At 54.9% G+C, this 20,124-nt stretch overlaps 2 protein-coding genes across 10 annotated transcripts in view; one reads left to right on the forward strand and one right to left on the reverse strand.

The window, feature by feature from the left end:
• Positions 1-437: 437 nt before the first annotated feature.
• On the reverse strand, positions 438-18,748 carry METTL22 (methyltransferase 22, Kin17 lysine). Of its 5 annotated transcripts, none has more exons than XM_043456071.1 (11): positions 18,630-18,748; positions 14,425-14,717; positions 12,481-12,825; positions 9,102-9,142; positions 8,868-9,012; positions 5,049-5,120; positions 3,993-4,046; positions 3,019-3,099; positions 2,727-2,829; positions 1,701-1,869; positions 438-548 (listed from the first exon to the last, which is right to left on the reverse strand). In XM_043456071.1, exons 2-11 carry the CDS (start codon positions 14,528-14,530, stop codon positions 471-473), a joined length of 1,194 nt encoding a protein of 397 aa, XP_043312006.1. In that variant the 5' UTR covers positions 14,531-14,717; positions 18,630-18,748; the 3' UTR covers positions 438-470. The 5 variants fall into 5 exon arrangements, with proteins under 5 accessions (XP_043312006.1, XP_043312007.1, XP_043312005.1 ...); XM_043456072.1 differs by having other exon boundaries at positions 14,425-14,567; positions 18,630-18,728; XM_043456070.1 differs by lacking the exon at positions 18,630-18,748 and adding an exon at positions 18,193-18,606 and having other exon boundaries at positions 14,425-14,567.
• A 27-nt stretch (positions 18,749-18,775) lies between these two features.
• TMEM114 (transmembrane protein 114) overlaps positions 18,776-20,124 on the forward strand; it is a 50,213-nt gene continuing 48,864 nt past the window's right edge. Inside the window, exon 1 of one of the 5 annotated variants that reach the window (XR_006267067.1) lies at positions 18,776-18,845. The gene's annotated coding sequence lies outside the window, so the exon portion shown is untranslated. The remainder of the gene's footprint in view (positions 18,846-20,124) is intronic. The other 4 variants (XR_006267066.1, XR_006267069.1, XM_043456077.1 and 1 more) reach the window with 4 other exon arrangements.

Raw genomic sequence — 20,124 nt, forward strand, 5'->3', positions numbered from 1 at the left:
GGGGGCGGTGCAAAGTATGCGGGAGCACCGAGGGGGTGGGGGGAGAGGACCGCGGGGAGGGACGGTGGGACTCAAACTGGAAAGCAGGAGAGAGAAGGAGGTAGAGAGGTGGTGGGAGGAGCGGAGGTGACAAGGTGAGGCTCAGGGAAGCGGGTTAAAGACCAGACAGACAGACAGACAGACACCTGTGCAGGTGCCACACGGTGGAGAGAAGGGAGGGGGGACCAGCCCAGGCTGAGGAAGGGAAACGCCCACGAGGCAGATGGCTGGGGAGGCTGGACCCTGGGCAGCCAGGGGGACCAGAGGAGTAGCTTTTACGTCTGCTCCAAACACCCCTGATTTTGGTTATGAAGAGTTAAAACCATATTGGGTCATAGAAGATCCATTTACCATATTTTTTAAATGATAAAAAATCAATGATAAAATTCTCAAGCACATGACTTTGTGAGCTTTCAACTTTATTAGAAATGTCACGAGAATGGTCGAGAAGCTGTGTCTACAGACACGATGGGCTCTGTTACTGGTTCCACAAAGATCTTCCAGAGTTCCTGCAGCAAACGGAGGGATGGATTCCCAGGTGAGCAAACAAGACTTTAGTTTCACAAAGGGGTGTAAACTGGCAAAAGAGAAGCCCCAACAAGAGGTGAACACTGGGCAGTGTGGAAGCTACTGGGAGAACAGGCGGCCCCTCTGACGGCTCTGGGCTCTTCCGTGGAGGAGCTGCGTGCTGAGTCCTGGCACAGATCTGAGAGGCTGAGGCTGCCCCGTGGTCTAAGGGACGAGGATGGCAGCAGGTCACACAGCTCCTGCTTCTGGGAGCAGCGCGCCCAACACTGTGCTTGCTGGTGGGACAGAACGAGGGGGGAGCCAGGCCTGGTCTCCACAGGCCCAGAGAAAGGGCAGCTGCAGACAACGGCCGAGGGAACGAAAGCCCTTGGGACTTCTATGACTTCAGCTCCTGGGCATTTTAAGGAATTTTAAAGGGGATTTTAGACTTTCCAAATTTCCCCCCAGTGCTGGTTTTAAAACTGAAATAGAAGTGATGTGCCTGTAGGGTTAACCCTGGCTTCCCTGGTAAAGAATCCGCCTGCAGTGTGGGAGACCTGGGTTCCATCCCTGGGTCAGGAAGATCCGCTGGAGAAGGGAAAGGCTACCCACTGCAGGACTCTGGCCTGGAGAATCCCAAGGACAGAGAAGCCTGGTGGGCTACAGTCCATGGGGTCACACAGAGCCGGACACGACTGAGCGACCGAGCACACACTGCTGCCATTTCCCGGGAACTCACCTTGCCCGGGTGGGGAGGCAGCCAACACCTGGCGCCTGTCATCAGGGTGACCGCTCAGAGGCCCACGTGAGAGTTAGAGGACCCTGCCCGCCAGTTAGAAGGGCCCAGGGCCATCAGACCCACCCCCCCCAGCCGGCGAGGCCATACACTTTCACAGTGAAGAGTGGCCGTCAGCCCAACCGAACGCCCCCTCCGCCGCCTGCCGGCTTCCCCGGGAGTCCGCGCTGCCCGCGGGGAAAGGACGTGCCCTAAAGCCGGGTGACCATTCACCGCGCCAGACCAGCAGGGCCCAGCGCAGCGATCAGCTGCTAGAGCTCGGGTCGGGCCCAACCTGGACCCTGGCTCATCGCCTCCTGCGCCTGCGGCCCGCGGCCTCGCCCAGAGCCTGCAGCCCGGCGCCGGCGCGCGCACCTACCAGCTGCTGGATGCGCTCGTACACCAGGAGCTGCGGGAACGAGGCGTCCACCGGCTCCACAGCGAAGCGCAGGCGCCCGCCAGCCAGCCCCTCCAGCCGCCGCAGCCACGCGCGGAAGTGGTCGTAGGCCTCGCACGTGACGTCCAGGTGCCTCAGCGTGAAGTTCAGCCTGTGCGCAACCAGAGAGAGCGCCGCCATCACCCCCGGTGCTTTCGGTCCCTCCCGTTCCGCCGGACTTTAAGCGAGCGCCTCCGCGTGCTGAGCAGGAAGCCTTAGAGGCGGGTCAGTGACCACCTCCACTCACCCCAGCGGGACGGGCTCAGAGGGGAGGGGCAGGTGTCAAGTTCAAACCAAGTGATCGGGTCCACGAGGTGCCACAGGTCATGGGGACCAAGCAGGTGGGCGTCCTGGGCCTCATCGTGTAAAAGCTGCGGGAGCAGCCATGCCTGACTGGATGGCTCTGTGCTCGCCCGCGATTGCTGCCGCAGGGCCGGTTCTAGAAGCTCAACTGCTGGGTCAGTCAGTCTGCTCGGTTTTGATTTTTGCTATCGATTCTAAACTGCCTTCAGAAGAGCTGTGTGCTAGCTTATGAATTAGAGGAAAATGTGTGTAGCAGGCCCCGCGCTGCATCTACCATGAGGGTCACTCCCGCAACGGGAGCCCTAGCATCTCAGGACCTCCTGGGGAAGCACCCTGGAGGGGCTGTGAGTGCAATTGGGGAGGACAGGGGCGTGGGGCACAGACAGGGAGCGCCTCTGCGAACGCTGCGGCCACTCATCTGGGCTCCGGGGTGCCCACTGCCCAGCAGGGCCTGGACGGGTCCCCAGAGCTCCAGCCCCGTGAAGTCTCAGCCTCCTCCCCGTGGCTGTGCGATGGGGGCGGCGGCGCCTGCACACACACTGCTGAGTGGGGGTCACACGAGGTTGCATGTGTCAGGGACAGCAGGCGCTGGATGAGGAAGGGACGAGGACGACATGAATGGACGCATATGGCAGGCGAGGGTGGCCTGGCCCGCGCGGAGCTCACCTCTTCTCCACCGAGAGGATGGCGGTGCAGGCGTTCTTGAGCTTGTGGGCCAGTCGGGAGAGGGTTTTAAACACAGCATCAGTTAGGTCGTCATCATAAAACACTGAGGGGAAGAAAACAGGCAAACGTCAGGGAGGAGGATCCCTTAGCGGATCCCAAGGACCCTGGGAAGGAACCTGTATGGACGTGATCAGTCGCAGCTCAGAAGGAAAGCGGCAGGAGCCGTGGCAGGAGGCCACCCCTGAGGACCACCCCCCGAGGACCACGTGTGGTGAGGCAGAGGTGCCCTCACCTTCGGCCGCCAGCAGGATGGTGGTGTTGCCGTACAGGTGGGAGATGTCCTCCTCGGACCAGCTGAAGGGGGCCTCGGGGTCTGTGGAAGCGGAAGCACATCACGGGCTCAGCCCTTGCTCTGCGGGCCACCAGTTCTCACCGAGATGGACTGCAGTAAGCTTTAGGAGAAGAAGCCGGGGTGGGTGAGGGGGCACAGAGGGCACCGCCAGGCAGCCCTGAATCCCAGCAGGAGCTTCTGCCTGGCCTGCCTCAGCCACGAGGGGCTGGACCTGCTGCCTTGGCCGGCAGCCTGAACAGAACAGGGGCTGCCCCTCCGTCCTCGGCACTCCCGGCCCCGTGGACTTGCTGTGTGACCTGAGAAAAGCGCTTCACCTCTCTGGGCTGCGGTGATTCATGCTAGGATGGGCCTGACAGGCTTCCCTCACAGGACTGTCAGGGGGACCGAGGGACCTCAAGTGCGCTGGGTGCACGCAACAACAATGGTTTTCCTCACCCCACGTCTGGCAGGAAAAGTTCTTGTACCAAGAAAAAGAGCAAGGGTGTGAGTTGTGAGTTAGTCTGTACAAGAAACTTAAAAAGCAAAATTTAGCAATCTCCCCCGCCCAGCGGACCCTGAACCCCCACGAGCCCACTCCTGCAGGCAAATGGTCTCAGCCCGGGAGTCCCACAGGCTCGGGTTCACACCTTGCCCAGCCAGTACCTGTGGCCCTGGGCAAGCACCGAACCTCTCTGGGCACCCGTCTTCGCGCGTGACCCAGGGACTACAGGACAGACGGGACAGTGATGCAGTGAGTCCGAACGACAGAACGAGTGTGGGGCGCCTGGCATGGGCAGCAAGGAGGGCAGCTGTCGCTCATCAGCCAATGGACACAGGGCCCTGCTGGTCAGCCGAGGCCACAGGGCGGACGGCCTCGAGGTGGCCCGAGGAGCCACGAAGGAACGAACAGGGACCCGAGCGAGGCGGCCACGCACCTGTGCAGAGGCTGTCTCTCAGCCAGTCCAGCTCCTTGACCTTGACCACACCGCCTGCAAAACAGACACAAGCACAACTCCCCAAACTCAGCACAGTTAGGGAAGACGAACCTCTCACTTCACCTCATGGTCCACCCGTCCCACTATTTATTTTTTTTGGTCATGCTGTGTGGCTTGCGGTATTTTGATTTCCTGACCGAGGACTGAACTTGGGGCCCCAGCAGTGGAAGCATGGAATAGTAACCACTGGACCATCAGGGAAGTCCCCCATCCCATGCTTTTCACGTTAAGCGTCAGGCCTGGTGCTGGCCCAGGGAGCAGTCTTATGAGGCACGTCCCTGTCCCAGGAGACCAGCGGGCAGCAGATGCTGATATGAAAAGGACATGCTTCCAGACCAAGTCTCCAGCCAGGCCAGGATGTCTGGAGTGAAGGTAGGGTAGGGACTGCCAATGGGCAGAGACCAGACCCCACAGGATCTAGACGAGCAAAGGAGCTGGGTCTCTGCTCCAAGAACAACGGGCAATCTCTGAAGGGTCTGAAGTCTGTGGGACCGGCTGACCCTGTCCGAGTCTGTGTGAGGGAGGGGTGTGCACAGGCGGCGCCTCCATCAGCAGCATCCTCTTTTGGGTGGTCAGGCCGATGGGGCAGGGGGCACCCCAGGCCGAAGGAAGGGCATGTGAGGTGAGTCTGTGGCTCTCTGGGCGCAGGGCTGGACAGTGCGGCTGTCAGGAGAGGGGGCAGGAGCCAGAGGAGGAGCACAGACTTTGCCCCTGGAAGATGCTCAGCAGGGAGGGAAGTGGTCAGACAAGGAGCTGGGGAGACCCGGCAGGGGCCCCATGGCCTGCAGGGAGGAGAGGGCGGAGGCAGGCGCAGTGGAGGCGTGGGCAGAGAGGAGGAAGGACAGAGCCATTGCACACCTGCAGGGCCACGAGGCCAGGATGTCTGCTCCCTCCTGTCTGGGGGGAAACCGCCTCCCGGTGCCCCGGTTCTGGGTGTCTGGCCCACCTGCCAGACAGAGGAGCCCCCCTCCCGGGTGGGGACCCAACAGGCCTCACCTCCAGAGGCGAGCAGGTGGCTGTTGAGGGCGATGTTTCGCTGGCACATGGCCAAAAGGTCTGCACCGACATCTGGGGAGACAGAGGGCAGTCATGAAGCGCCGGCCCTTCACCTCCGTGCTCCCGCCTGCAGAGAGCTCCTGTCCACGGCCTGGCGGCAGAGATGTGCAAAATGGAAACCAACGTTCCTCCTGTGTGTTTCAGGCCAAAATGAAGTATGTTCACCTTAAGGCTCCTTCTCATGATCTCTTCCTTAGAGAAGAAGATTGTCCTCGTGGGGCAGACTCCGCATTCCAGAGAGGAGGAATGAGAACTCCCAGCATCTTCAGAGCTCATGAAACATGCACGCGCTTCCCGAGTCCACCCTTGACCTTTCTAATGACCCTGAGCTGGCATCACGGTCCTGTCACAGACGAAGTGGCCGGGCCGAGTCATGTGGTTGGGTGGAGCCAGGGCTGGGAGTAGAACCCAAGTACTTCTAGAGCACGGGCTCAGTAGCTGTGGTGCCCAAGGCTTAGCTGCTCTGCACCACGTGGGATCTTCCCAGACCAGGGATCGAACCCTGCACTGGCAGGATCCTCAGCGGATCCTTAGACCATCAGGAAAGTCTGCACCCAAGCATCTCTGACTCCAAATCGAGGCCTGCTCTTTGATGCCCCAGCAGATGGATGAGCCAGGAGGGCGTCTGGATGTGACTGGTGGGGACAGAGCAGCGTCAGGCGGGCTGACAGCCACGCCCCGGGGTTTGACTCACTGCCTCCACCATCGCATCTCCCCACCCGCCTGCTGCTCTGACCAGGCAGGGGTTCCTGCCACTTGAGCAGAACTGAGTTGTAGCTCGGTGAGCCCTGGAAGGGGGCCAGGGCGGTGCTTTGCCAAAATTAACTTTTCAATCAGGAGAGCAAGCATGTGGAGTGCATAGGAAGCCTTGTGAATGGCGTTTCTTGGCCCCTTGGCTTTCCTTGACCATGGAGCACCCCCCGCCGTCCCCCCACCCCCAGACCTCCCTGGGACTGGACCAGTGTCTCTACCCAGGGACCATGCAGAGCCCGGGGGTGGTGGGAGTGGGGGTGGCGGGAAGCCCTGTCCCTGCTGCTGGGGCTCTGGAACAGAACACTGAGGGATGTTCCTGGCAGCACAGGGCTGGGTCAGCAGTTTTTAAGCCTTTATGGTATTTTTGTCAGAAGATCTCGTGTTGGATTCTAACGTGCCAAGCGGATTCGAGAGGGGCAGTGGTGGCTGAGTGGGGGTGGGGGACCTGGAGCCTGGGGCTGCCTCCGCCCTCCACCCCTCGGTCGGCCCCGAGGGGGCTCCCCGGGTGACTGTGGGCCAGCCACCTGACCTCAGCCCCTCCCGTTTGGAAAGAGGGGATGCTGACAGGCTGCCTGGGGTGGCTGTGAGCTTGCAGGTGCTGGTGCTCACGAAAAGGCCTTACTAACTGTAATATGCTGCCTGCAGGCACGCTCTCTCAAGGGAAAGATAATCACTAACAGATGAGATGCTGGTGTCAGGCTCCAGGCGTGAGCACAGCCCTCGGGTGCTGCTTGGTGACTTGACTCTGTCAAGTTCACTGGCCATTTACACCAACTGTCCAGGAGCCACAGAGTGGCCTTGCTGCAGACTCCTGACCAGTGGCTGACACAGGGTATCTGAGCAGGACGCCTGCCTCCCAGGCTTCCCCTTTCTCAGCCCAGATGCAAAAGATGGGCGCCACGGAAACATAAACTAAGAATCTGATGAAACACAAAGCGTGTCAGCAGACACCACTTTCTGCCTAGCGGCTATTAAAGATTTAAAAAAGAAGAACATTAATAATAATCACCTGCTGAGATCCTACTTTCTTACAAACTGGTAGACTGTCCCTGAGGAAGCACCCCGGCCAAGTCTGGAGTGTAGCTGGAGGTACTGCCCTGTGTCAGTTTGCGGGTGTGACCCCTGATGTCATCATGGTAGGAGTTGGGGGGAGGGTGCACGGCACTTTCTGTACTGTTCTGGCAACTTTTGTGTGAATCTAATACTATTTCAAAATAAAGCTTTTAAAAAGCAATCATTAAGTACATTAACAAGTAGGTACAGGCTTCCCTGGGGGCTCAGATGGTAAAGAATCTGCCTGCAATGCAGGAGACCCAGGTTTGATCCCTGGGTTGGGAAGATCCCCTGGAGGAGGGCATCGCAACCCTCTCCAGTATTCTTGTCTGGAGAATTCCATGGACAGAGGAGCCTGGAGTGGGAGCCTATAGTCCATGGGGTGGCAGAGTTGGACACGACTGAGTGACTAACACACTTACATCAAAAGCTTAAGAAAGGTCCCACTCACTTCCAGGAATCTGGTTTAAGGATCATCAACTGAAGAGGCACAAAGGTATTGGTTGCAGTGCAAAAGAAAAGCAAAAAAAAAAAACCAAAAAACAAAACTATACCACATGAAAACAGCCAAAATGTCCAGCAATAGGAGAATGGTTAAAAAAAAAAGAGAGAAAAGGGATGAAATACTGCTTGATCATTAAAGGTTAATTTTTAAAAATTAATTAATTTATTTTAATTGGAGGCTAATTACTTTACAATATTGTAGTGGTTTTGGCCATACATTGACATGAATCAGCCATTAAGTTATTTATCAATAACTTAATGACAATGGAAAATGTGCTTCCTATTTTCTGACATTTTTGACAGGATAAGGCACTGAATATATGTAGTTTGATCTAAGTTATTTGGGAGCATGTACATACAAAGGAAAAGATTGTAAAAAATAATTTACACAGTTAAAGAATAGACTCCGAAGCTTCCTGCGTACAGCGACTTGATCTGTTTCGTTCACCCCAGGTTTCCCATGTGTGGCATGCAGTGGCCTGCACACTGCTGACACTATCTGGGGATTGTGAAATTATGAGGAAATTTATTTGCTGTTCTACAAATTGTCCAAGAGAGTAGGCAAGATTTCTATAATCAGGAAAAAAATAATAAACTGTCTTTAAGCCTGTGGTGTTGCAGGAGACTCTTGAGAGTCCCTTGGACAGTAAGGAGATCCAACCAGTCCATCCTGGGAGATCAGTCCTGGGTGTTCCTTGGCAGGAGTGATGCTGAAACTGAAACTCCAATACTTTGGCCACCTGATGTGAAGAACTGACTCATCTGAAAAGACCCTAACACTGGGAAAGATTGAAGACAGGAGGAGAAGGGGACGACAGAGGATGAGATGGTTGGATGGTATCACCGACTCAATGAACATGAGTTTGGGTAAGCTCCGGGAGTTGGTGAAGGACAGGGAGGCCTGGCGTGCTGCGGTTCATGGGGTCGCAAAGAGTTGGACACGACTGAGCGACTGAACTGAAGCCTTGTACTAAGTCACTTCAGTCATAGCCAACTCTGCAACTGTAGCCTGCCAGGCTCCTCTGCCCATGGGATTCTCCAGGCAAGAACACTGGAGTGGGTTGCCAGTCCCTCCTCCAGGGGATCTTCCTGACCCAGGGATTGAACCTGTGTCTCTTATGTCTCCTGTGTTGGGAGGTGGATTCTTTACCACTAGTGCCACCTGGGAAGCCCATCTTTAAGCCTTATGAGAGGTACACTCTTCCTGATTTCTGAGATGTTTACTTTCTTGAGGGGGTGTGAGCAGAGGTACCAGCCAAGCTGCTGGTCCTGAACCTGCTGGAATTGCTGGGAAAACAGCAGAGGGTGGAGAAAACCAGCCAGGGAGAAGGGCAGAATCAACAGCTGCCAAGGTCGGATTCCCAGTCTCCCTCCCTCCCTCTTTTATCCAGTCAGCACACCCTTTGTGAAGAAAAAGCTCCCCCGTAGCCCGGGATGGTGGGGCTTTACCTGTACAATATACAGTCTGTGCCACAGTGGCTGCGATGATGCTGGCCAGCCCGGTGCCCGCCCCGAGCTCCAGCACCGTGCGACCCTGGAAGAGGTCTCGCTGGAACAGGATGTAGTCTGCCAGGAGCAGGGCACCCCGCCACACCTGGAGGGGAGAGGAGGCAGGGACGGCAGGTGACCTGAGGCTCTCAAGAGACCCTGCAGGGCCGCGGGGAGAGGACGGGACCTACCCACCTGCTTGCCAACATCCTCCAGGGGGGTGGCCATGGTGTGCTCTGGATGGGGCGGAAACCAAGAGAGAAAGGGCCACTGTGAAAACAGGGATGGACAGGACACAGACAGGGTGCGGGCGAGGTGGCCGACACGGTAGGACGGGGGCTGGAGGCCGGCGTTCTAAACAGCAGCAGAAAAACAGGCCACGTGGCCGTCCGCTAGCCTCCAGGGCGGGATGAGTATTCCTTTCCTTCAGATCACTGAAGCCTGGACTCAAGTCCAGACCGTGGCCGGGATATTCCGGCCACAAAAGGACTTGGCCCAACTTAACCACCAACACACACCCCACACTTCACTTGAAGTATTCTCAAACACAGGACACAATCTAGTGCCGGTTAGTGGGGTCAGGACGGAGCACAGAACTATGAGGTCAAGAAGAAAGAGTGACGGCAAACATTTTTCCTGTTAGAGAAGAACTGGCTCTTGCATCTTTAAGTGAGATGGTGATGGCCAGCAAATCAAATACCAGGACACATGCATGGCAGGGCAGCCGCTCACATCAAACCAGGAGCAGGGAGCAGGGCTGGGAGAAGAAACAGCAAGGCTGAAGGGGTGAGTGTGTGCGAGTGTGCGTGTGAGAAGAGGCCTTCCCAGGGGGCTCTCTTCTCCAGCTGCCTTGGACCTTTAGTCCAAACACCCCACCCCACCTCCTCCCCAGTCTCTGCAGCCCCTGCACTGTCCCTGGCCCACTCTCCCCCTGTGACTCAGGTCCCCCAGCAGAGGGGCCTCATTCCATCTTTCTTTGCCTCCTTCCAGTCTGCCTGGCCAAGCCAGAGGCACCTTCCCATGGGAATCTCGGTAGTCTGAGCCTGGTCTTTTCTCCCAGAGGTCCCTTGGACTGAAGTTTTGCCTCTGGCTGCATTTAAGGGGTGCTTGGCTTCCCTTGAGCGAGAACGTGGACTGAGCTCACAGACCTGAGGGTGACCCAGGCTCGGTCACAGATCTGGCTGGTGGCATGAGTCACCAACCTCAGCACCAGAGCCATGGGTTGCTCCTTCACAAGATGCAGAAATAACATCCTCTCATTTGTGGGCTCAAAGGCCTCCCTAACCAGGGTCAAGGGTGGTGAGCTCCTGCCTCATGGGAAAGCCAGTTTACACTTAAACAATCCCAGTGGCCTCGTTAAGAGCATAAAAGCCCAGCTTGAGAAACTTTCATACGTGCTCAGTAGCTCAGTTGCGTCCAAATCTTTGTGACCCCATGAACTGTAGCCCGCCAGGCTCCTCTGTCCATGGGATTTTCCGGGCAAGAATACTGAAGTGGGTTGCCATTTCCTCCTCCAGGGGATCTTCCTGATCCAGGGATCAAACCCAAGTCTCCTGCATTGGCAGGCAGATTCTTTACCCCCGAGCCACCTGGGAAGCCCCATGAGAAACCCCAGGGTTAGCAAAGGGGGTGAGGCAAATAGTCTCAGTGTCTGAGGGGTGCCTGGCCCGTCAGGACAGTCTCCAGGCCTGTGGGAACCCAGACTCTCCTCCTCAGCTATCTCCCTCCTGCGCACTGATTGGTCCCCGGGAATGAAGCTGACGGCAACTCATATTTATTGAGCACCTACTATGTGCCAGGCACTGTACTAAGGGCTCCATGTGGGCCAGCTCCCTCTGTTCCTTACAACCAGGGAGATTACACCCATTTCACAGAAAAGGAGACTGAGCTCTGCGGTTAAAGTACTGGTGTGAGTCTCAGACCAATGGAAAAGGCAAGTGACTCAAGAAATCCGACAGCCCAAGTTCCAGCCCTGCCTCTTCTGCGTTCCCTTTGGGTTCCAGGTCTTTATCTATAAAATGGGGGAAATGCTCATAATTTACTTGGAACCTTGTGTCTGTGAATTCCTGGCTGGTCCACGAGTAAGCGTTAAGATTTTTGACAACAGAACTTTCCAGTGTTCCGGTCACACGACGTGGGCAGGGAACATGGGCGGTGGGGTCGGACAGACCCAGTGTGAATCGAGGCTCTGTACTGATTAGCTGAGTGACGTGGGCAAGTTCCTCAACCTCTCTGAGCCTCAGCTCCCTCCTCTGGGAAATGGGAACACTCATCCCTGGGAGGGCCGCAGGGACTAGAGACAATCCACAGGAAACAGAGAAGCGGCCCCGCCGGGCGATCTAGAACCAGCTGGCCGGGGAGCAGCAGGCGCTTGGTCATGGTGTCCTGGACCGCTGACCAGGCTGCTATCACTCAGAGTGGCTGTTCTGTTAGGGTGTTTGAGAGAGTCCAGTGGATCCCATGCCCCCGACCTGGGCCAGTATTGAGGGAGGCCTTTACCTGGGACCTCAGGCACCACCTGGATTCTAGATCTCAATGAACAGATTCAAATCAGAGCTCCTCCCCGCAGACGAGCAGGGCGGGGGTGGCCGGAGCCCTGCCTGAGGAGACGGTCCACATGGGTTCAGAACCTCCCTCACTGGCGCCAAACTGCACGGCCTTGAGCCTGTCACTTCCTCATCTGAACCACGCCCTAGAGGGTCTGTGAAGACCACTGAGGTGATGAAGGTGGACATCACAACACAACAGGTGCCTCATCACTGCTGGCTTACTTCCTGCCCTTGCTGCTTTCCACCCCTGGCATTTCCGGAGATCAAAATCCCTGCTCTGCCAATGCCCTCTGCCCTGACCCCGGGCAGGTGTGGACGCTCTGGGCCCTGCCCAAGGGCCCGCTGAGACCCCCTCCCGCCCCGCGCCCCCAGCTTCTAGCTCCCACTCCCGGGCCATCTGATCGGCCCACCTGCTCCTCCAGGTTGACTATGGACCTACTTCCCTCTCCGTCTTCCTCTGCCCCGATCCGGCTCTGGAATCTGCCAGGGCTCCCTGCTGCCTGCCCCCGCTGGCCCAGTCTTCCAGCGACAACCCCGACCACAGCCGGGCAGCCGCGTGGGCTCAGGATGCCGAGACAGGTGGCAGCCGCAGCGGCAAGGCTTCTGGAACAGCTGACTGCCGAGCTGGGACTCGCACTACAACAACGGGGAACGTGTCAGCCAGGGAAGCAGGGGCGGGGCAGGCCCTCCGAGACGGAGGTTCGCTCCAGTGGAGGCGCGCAGGTGAGGAAGCGCACAGAAGGTGAGAGGGTGGGCGGTGTGGGAACTGAGGCTGGGGAGGTGGGCCAAGCTAAGCTGAGCTCATGGACTGTGTCCTGAGGGCAACGGGAGCCACTGAGGAGTCTGGAGTAGGAGGGGGGTCTGACCACGTTTTGGCACTCTCCCCGGCGGGCTCCAGTGTCTGTGCTTGGGTCCTGCTGACCCGGCCCGCCCTGTGATGCCTGGACTGGCCAGCGCTCAAGGGGCCGTGTGCCCTGACCCACTGTGGCGCTGCCCTGGTGGCAGGTGAGCGGCCCTTTATTTACCTATTTTGATGACGTTGTAGGGGCTGCTCTCTGGGGCTTCGTCTCCCAGGACGTCGTCTTCCTCCTGCGTTAGGATCATGGGATGTACCTTGTCTCTCGGAGGCCCTGGTGGCTCGGAGGCCGAGGCAGCCCGGGGTCTTCTCACGACGTCCAAGTCCCCGTCCTCGTCCAGATGAGCCGCCAACCCTTCTGGGGTGGTGGTGTCGGCCCCTGCCTGGAGGGAGGCCCCCACGTGGCTGCAGACGGTGCCGGCGGGAGGGGTCCTCTCTGTGTGATTGCCACCCTTGGCCCCTGAGTCAGTCTGAGAGTCTCGGTCCCACAGAAGCTTGAACTGGGACAGGAAGACTGAAAGCGAAACACACAGAGTATTTCTACACTGTCTCCTTTCCTATTTCCTTTCCTCAATTTCCACCTGGAAAGAGTTTTAAAGGCTGGGCGGGGTGGGGAGAGGCGGGGAGGCAAATAAGGTCCTACTGCATAGCAGAGGGAACGATGTTCACTGTCACATAATAAACCACAGTGGAAAAGAAAAGGGCCAGGTGGAGACATCGTGATGGCAGCAGAAAAGGCCCGTGTGATTCGGCTGTGAAGCTGTGGTCTCAGAGCAGCCACGTTCTGACCTACACTGTAGGCCCTCAGCTCACGTGCTCTCATTTACGCCTCACAGCAGCCATGAACCCAACAGTGTTGCTCCATTTTACACATGTGGAAACTGAGGCTCACAAGTTAAGTGAGCTGACCAAGGTCACACAGCTGTGGGTATGGCTGAGGCAGGATCCAAATCCAGTCTCCCCGACCCCTGGGCCACTGCCTTCCTTGCAACACTGTCCTGCCTTGAGGTCTGGAGGCTGGGACACGGATGCCGGGGCCCTCACCACCTGGGGCCCAGAGAGTCACTGGGACAAGTTTCGCTAAGAGTATGGTGCCAGGCTGGAGGTAGGGGGTGCCAGGACTTGAGTGGACAGTCCCGGGCCAGAGTCCTCTGTGTCCCTGCTGTCTGATCCCCGGACCAAGTAGCTCATCTGTTCTGAGCCAGTTTCCTGAATCCTGGAATCCAAATGGGGACAGGAGGGAAAGGGAGAGTAACTAATCGCGACAAAAAAATAAGCAAGCACAGGGTGACAGGAGCTGGGGAGGGTGGCCAGGGAGGTCCCGGGAGGGGAGAATGTTCTGGGCAGAGTGAAGAGCAGGCGCAAAGGTGCTCAGAGAGGAAGGTGTGTGCCTGGTGTGAGGGACAGAAAAGACCCAGAAGTGGCTGCTGGGCATTGATGGCGAGTGAGAAGGTGTGGACACTTCGGCAGGGGCCAGGCTGAGCCTCAAAGGCCAAGGTGAGGACTCTGGTTTCATTCTGAGAGCACAGGAAGCCACCGGAGGGTCTGAATCTGGGCAGTGGTGTGATCTGCATTTTTCATAAGAACCCCTGGGGCACTTCCTTGGTGATCCATCAGCTAAGATTTTGCACTCTGAGTGTAGAGGATCCTGGTTTGATCCCTGGTCAGGGAACTAGGTCCCGCATGCAGCAGAGAAGAGCAAAGATCCTGTGTGCTGCAACTTAGACCGGTGCAGTCAAATGATTAAATAAAAATAAATATTAAAAAGAAAGAAAGAAAAGATCCCTTGGGCTAGAGGAATGGGGGAGGGTGTGTGGGAAGAAAACCAGGGGGCCCTGGCGGGAGAAGCCAGCCTGGGAGAGGGCCACGTCTCCCCGACTGGTCTGTGGGCTCCCCGAGAGCAGAGTTCAGCCCATCCCCTCCACTTTCCCAGCATCACATCCGGCCTGGCACACGGCAGGGGCTTGGCAGGGCGCGGGGTGGGGGGGGCTTGCTCTGTGAGACAGGGGCTCCTAAGAAGTGCTGCGAGGGTTAAGTCAGACAAGCTGGTCCTCCTCATCCTTTCTGTGAGAACGCAGAAAACACAGTGGGCTCCCGGGCTGCGGCAGCTTACCCGGCTGCCCCATGCCGTTCAGCCGCACCATGAGGCGCCGCTGGTTCGGGGTGTACAGGTGGACGTCTGACAGCACAGTGTCGCTTCTGAAGGTGATCTCGTCCATGGCGGGCGCGGGAGCCGGTGACCATGGACGGCAGCACCTGAGGGGCGAGAGCAAGTCCTCAGACAGCAGGTCCCGGGGGGAGCGGTGTGAGTGACGCACCCCAGGGGCAGAGCGCTCCGGGTCACCCTGGAAGAAAGGCTTCTCTTTTCAGTCCTCTCGTAATCCTGCAGGTGAACGTCTCAGGGCCCTGGCGAGATAATAAACAGAGATGTTACTCTGTTTAGCACGGTGTTGACTTTCATAGTAACCTTTTACATGTGGCAAGGGATCCAAATTTCCATTTATACTGAAAACAGTTTTCCTATCCTTTTTATTTTTTCCAACCTTTTTGTTATGAAAAATTTCAAATACTAGCAAGTTGAGGGCACAGTGTAATAAACAGCCATATACCCACTGCTTAGATTCAGTGATCATGCACACTGTCATACGTGATCAATCAATCTAGGTTTTTTTCCTCCCCTGAACTGAGCACCTTCCAGACATCATGACATTTTACTCTAAATAATTTTTCAGCATCTGTCTGTCTCGTAAGAACATGCTCCTACATAACCAAAAGACCATTAGCAGACCTAAGATAACTAACAATTCCTTTATATCATTTAAAACCCAGTTCATGGTCAGTTTTCTCCATTAGTCACCCAATTTGTCTCTGGCAGCTAGTTTTTCTTAAAACAGTATTTAATCACAATTTACACGACACATTGAGTAGTTTTTTCCCTATAATCTTTTCTCTTCCTAGAAATTGACTGCAGCTGCCCACATATCATTTGTTTTAAAATCTTCTTTTTAAACTTTAAAAAAAGTGAGTGGATTTAAAGCAAAATCAACTAAAGGAATCATTGTACAGGTGATATATAGGTTTTGAAGAATTATGAAGGTGACCCAACAATAACTAAAATTTGGAAAACCATGCTGGAGGCAAAGTGGTTAAAAACAGGAAGGCTTGGACTATGTAAGACAGTATGAAGAGTCCTTAAAAACCTAGAAATAAAACCACCACATGATCCAGCAATCCCACTCCTAGGCATATACCCTTAGGAAACAAAAACTGAAAAAGACACACGTACCCCAGTGTTCACTGCAGCACTATTTACAATAGCTAAAACATGCAGGCAACCTAGATGTCCAATGATAGATGAATGGATAAAGAAGTTGTGGTACATATATACAATGGAATACTACTCAGCCATAAAAATGAACACATTTGAGTCAGTTCTAATGAGGTGGATGAACCTAGAGACTATTATACAGAGTGAAGTAAGTCAGGAAAAGAAATATTATATACTAATGCATATATATGGAATCTAGAAAGATGGTAGTGATGAAATTATTTGCAGGGTAGCAATGGAGACACAGACATAGAGAACAGACTTATGGACACGGGGAGGGTGGGGAGGGGAGGAAGGAGAGGGTGGGATGTATAGTTAACATGGAAACTTACATTACCATATGTAAAATAGACAGTCGATGGGAATTTGTTGTATGGACTCAGGGAACTCAAACTGGGGATCGGTAACAACTTAGAGGAGTGGGGTGGGGAGGAAGGTGGGAGGGAGCTTCAAGAGGGAGGGGATGTAAGTACACCTGTGGCTGATTCATGTTGATGTTTGGCAGAAACCAACATACACACACAAAGATAAACTTTTCTAAAATGTGGGAAAAACAAAACAAAACAGGAAGGCTTGAGACTTCCCTGGCAGTCCAGAGGTTAAGACTCTGCACTTCTAATGCAGGGGGTGAGTTTGATCCCTGGTCAGGGAACTAAGATCCCACATGCCATTAGGCATGGCCGAAAAAAAAAAGAAACAAAAACAGGAAAGCTCTTCCTCCATCAAATGTTCCACCTCATCAAAAACCATCAGACAGCAGCAGCATGTGGACAGAGCCTAGGGCTGTGATGCTGGGCGGAGCAGGTGTTAAAGCTTGTCTCCAACCTCCTCACTGTGTGACCCTGAGAAAATCACTTCACCTCTCTGGACCAGTTTCTTCAACTATATTCTCAGCTTGCGGGGTTGGGGGCAGCAGGATGTGGAAGGTGTGTGTCATGCACTGAGCAGAGTCCTTGGTGCACAGCAATTGTAAATAAACCCCACAATTTTCTTGTCATGGGGTTGGTTTCAGGTGTTTGACACAAACCTGCCACAATCCCTGGCCCCCTACAGGAACCACTCCTATCTGGGTAGATGTGTGCACTAGCCGTGTGCCCCACGAATATCATGAAACCTCTTGGGCCTCCATTCCTTCAGTTGGAAAATGGGATCGTCATAAGCCACCACGGTCTATAATCTGAGTCCACATAACTGAATTCCTACATTTAAGCACTTGCCACGGGGAAGCAAAAGTACCAACATAAACGTTTACTATAAAAAGAGTCACTCCATGCTGGCTTTTCTATCTGATGTGATAAACCTGCACAAAGTTACTGTGTTGTGAGGTGAAGCTGTGAATCTGATAAATGGATGCAAGATTTCATGGTGCAGAAATTGATGGAGGAGAAGTGCTGGGGGTGGGTGGGTGGGGAGGGTTGTTGCCTCACAGGCAAAAGCCCTCAAACAATGAGGACTGGAAAAATTAGGGTGGATCCACGAAGAGGATCCACTCTTAACACAGTGTAGGCCAACCATGACCAATCATTTTAAAGGCAGATTTGGCTCCCTGAGGACTAAAAGATGTAACACTGCAGTTATACACCAATACTTTTAAATATAGACAAAAAAATAAGCTCCTTTAACTTGCAGTTGAAATTTCTCCCGTCCAAGTGCCAAACAGGCCCAACCCTGCTTAGCTTCTGAGATCAGACGAGATTGGGCACTTTCAGGTGGTATGATCTAGATTCCTTGAAATTTCTATTTTGAAAACCAACCTGCCCCGGCCTACCAGGAAACACACTCTACAATGAAGTACTAGGTAAAGGGGATTCCCTTTAAGGGGCTTTCCCTAGAACCAGATCTCTGGGAATTACAGGGGCACCTTGGACCCGTCTCAGGGTCTACATGAGCATTAGAAGAGACAATGATCACTTTCAGGGTTCAAGACATAGTAAGTGCTCAACTTGCCCGGTGCCTCAGCTGGTAAAGAACCTGCCTGCCAGTGCAGGAGAGGCAAGAGAGGAGGGTTTGATCCCTGGGTCAGGAAGATCCCCTAGAGTAGGGAATGGCTACCCACTCCAGTATTCTTGCCTGAAGAAATACAAGGACAGAGGAACCTGGCAGGGCTACAGTCCACGGGGTTGCAAAGAGTTAAGACAGGACTGAGTGACTCTCACTTTCACTTTCATCATTATAGTACTGATAAGAATAATTATTAAAGGATGTGCTGGAAGATGGGAAAAGGCAATAGTCAGTATCTCTACTTAGGAACAGCTGACTCATGGTCTTGGTCTGTGAATTATGGGGTTGGATGGGCTTCAGTCCCCTCTCCTGATTGGGGAGGTGGGAAAGGACACCCCAACTGCAGATAGGACCTCCGCCCCCTCCTTCGTGCTGCAGATTCATCTCACAGGAGTTGCTGACAAGTGTCCTTGGTTCTTCTAGGCTATGGGGGCCAGACGCCGACGCTGTCATCCTAACCCTGTCAAGGGTGCCCGCTAAAAGCAGTTTGCCGGGATCTGGGTGGTTGGAACACCTGCCTGCCTCCCAGGCTCTCTCTCTGCCAGGTGTCACCTAGTCATCAACGACGGGGAACTGGGCGCGATTCCGGAGCCGAGGCCCAGGGCTGGCGAGCTGAGACTTGGCCCCGGCCACGGCGCGGGTCAGAGTCAGGGGCTCCAGGGTCCTTGGTCCTTAGGGCTCTTCATTCCCTCTGTCACGCCGCCTCTGAGGACTCCAGCCGGCGGGCTACGCATGCCCTCTCAACCAGGAGTCACAGCTCGGGCATCGTCGTCCCTTCCTAATCCGAAACCCAGGGGGCTGCTTGGACCCCAGACGGAAACCCACAGGCAGGCAGGGACTCCTCCCCCCCCCACATCCTCGCTTAGAAAACTGAGGCTGAGTGGTTTAAGGCTTCAAGTCCGTGGGGGAGCTCGCGCTTCAAGGCCAGGTTCGGTGCCGGAAGGCCACCTGCATCGTTCCCCATGCCGCCGCTCCTCCAAAGAGCTTACCCGCCGCCTGCCGCAACCCGAGGTGCCCCCAGAGCGTCTCACCACTGCGCTCAGGCGGCCGCCATGGCGGGGCGGCATGCGCAGGCGCGGCCCCACCCCCTGCGCGTACGACTTCCCTGCGTCGCTTCGTGGCCACGCCCACCTGCCGAATCGCTCATGCGCGCCAGCGTTGCTGTCAGGGGCAGCCCGGAAGAAGCTCGTTTCTCGCCTGCACAGGTTTGCTCTCACGTGCCCGGGTTTGGAGAGATGGTGGCTGGCCTGGGTTGGATGCGAGTGAGGGAGCCGTTACATAACTCGCTCAAGGTCACGCAGCTAAGTGGCGAGGCTTGGATTCGAACCGGCGAACACGGCTCTAGAGCCTGCGCTGTTAACCAATGCTGCTGCTGCTGCTGCTGCTAAGTCGCTACAGTCGTGTCCGACTCTGTGCGACCCTATAGACCGCAGCCCACCAGGCTCCTCTGTCCTTGGGATTCTCCAGGCAAGAATACTGGAGTGGGTTGCCATATCCTTCTCCAATGCAAGCATGCATGCTACGTCGCTTCAGTTGTGTCCGACTCTGTGCGACCCCATAGATGGCAGCCCACCAGGCTCCTCTGTCCACAGAATTCTCTAGGCAAGAAACCTATGCTAGGTATTTGTTAATTATTGTTATCCTGCTGTTCAGTTCAGTTCAGTCACTCAGTCGTGTCCGACTCTTTGCGACCCTATGGACTGCAGCACGCCAGGCTGCCCTGTCCATCACCAACTCCTGGAGTTTACCCAAACTCATGTCCATTGAGTCGGTGATGCCATCCAACCATCTCATCCTCTGTCGTCCCCTTCTCCTCTCACCTTCGATCTTTGCCAGCATCAGCGTCTTTTCAAATAAGTCAGTTCTTCGCATCAGGTGGCCAAAGTATTGGAGTTTCAGCTTTAGCATCAGTCCTTCCAATGAATATTCAGGACTGATTTCCTTTAGGATGGACTGGTTAGATATCCTTGCAGTCCAAGGGACACTGAAGAGTTTTCCCCAACACCACAGTTCAAAAGCATCAGTTCTTTGGTGCTCAGCTTTCTTTATAGTCCAACTCTCACATCCATACATGACTACTGGAAAAATCATAGCTCTGACTAGATGGACCTTTGTTGGCAAAGTAATGTCTCTCCTTTTTAATATGCTGTCTAGGTTGGTCATAGCTTTTCTTCCAAGGAGCAAGCATCTTTTAATTTCATGGATGCAGTCACCATCTGCAGTGATTTTGGAGCCCCCCAAAATTGTCTGTCACTGTTTCCACTGTTTCCTCATCTATTTGCCATGAAGTGATGGGACCAGATGCCATGATCTTAGTTTTCTGAATGTTGAGCTTTAAGCCAACTTTTTCACTCTCCTCTTTCACTTTCATCAAGAGGCTCCTTAGTTCTTCTTCACTTTCTGCCGTAAGTGTGGTGTCATCTTGCTCTTAGTACTCATTAATATAATAGCTGGTACTCATTTCATTCATTCATCCACTCATCA

This window comes from Cervus canadensis, chromosome 32 (genome assembly GCF_019320065.1).
Source record: "Cervus canadensis isolate Bull #8, Minnesota chromosome 32, ASM1932006v1, whole genome shotgun sequence".
Classification (NCBI taxonomy): domain Eukaryota; kingdom Metazoa; phylum Chordata; class Mammalia; order Artiodactyla; family Cervidae; genus Cervus; species Cervus canadensis.

Coding starts and splice junctions, on each gene's coding strand:
- METTL22 (XM_043456070.1), bottom strand. Junction 4,047..5,048: donor CCACCTGCTCGCCTCTGGAG/GTGAGGCCTGTT, acceptor TCTGTTTTGCAG/GCGGTGTGGTCAAGGTCAAG. Junction 549..1,700: donor ACGAGCGCATCCAGCAGCTG/GTAGGTGCGCGC, acceptor CGTTTGCTGCAG/GAACTCTGGAAGATCTTTGT.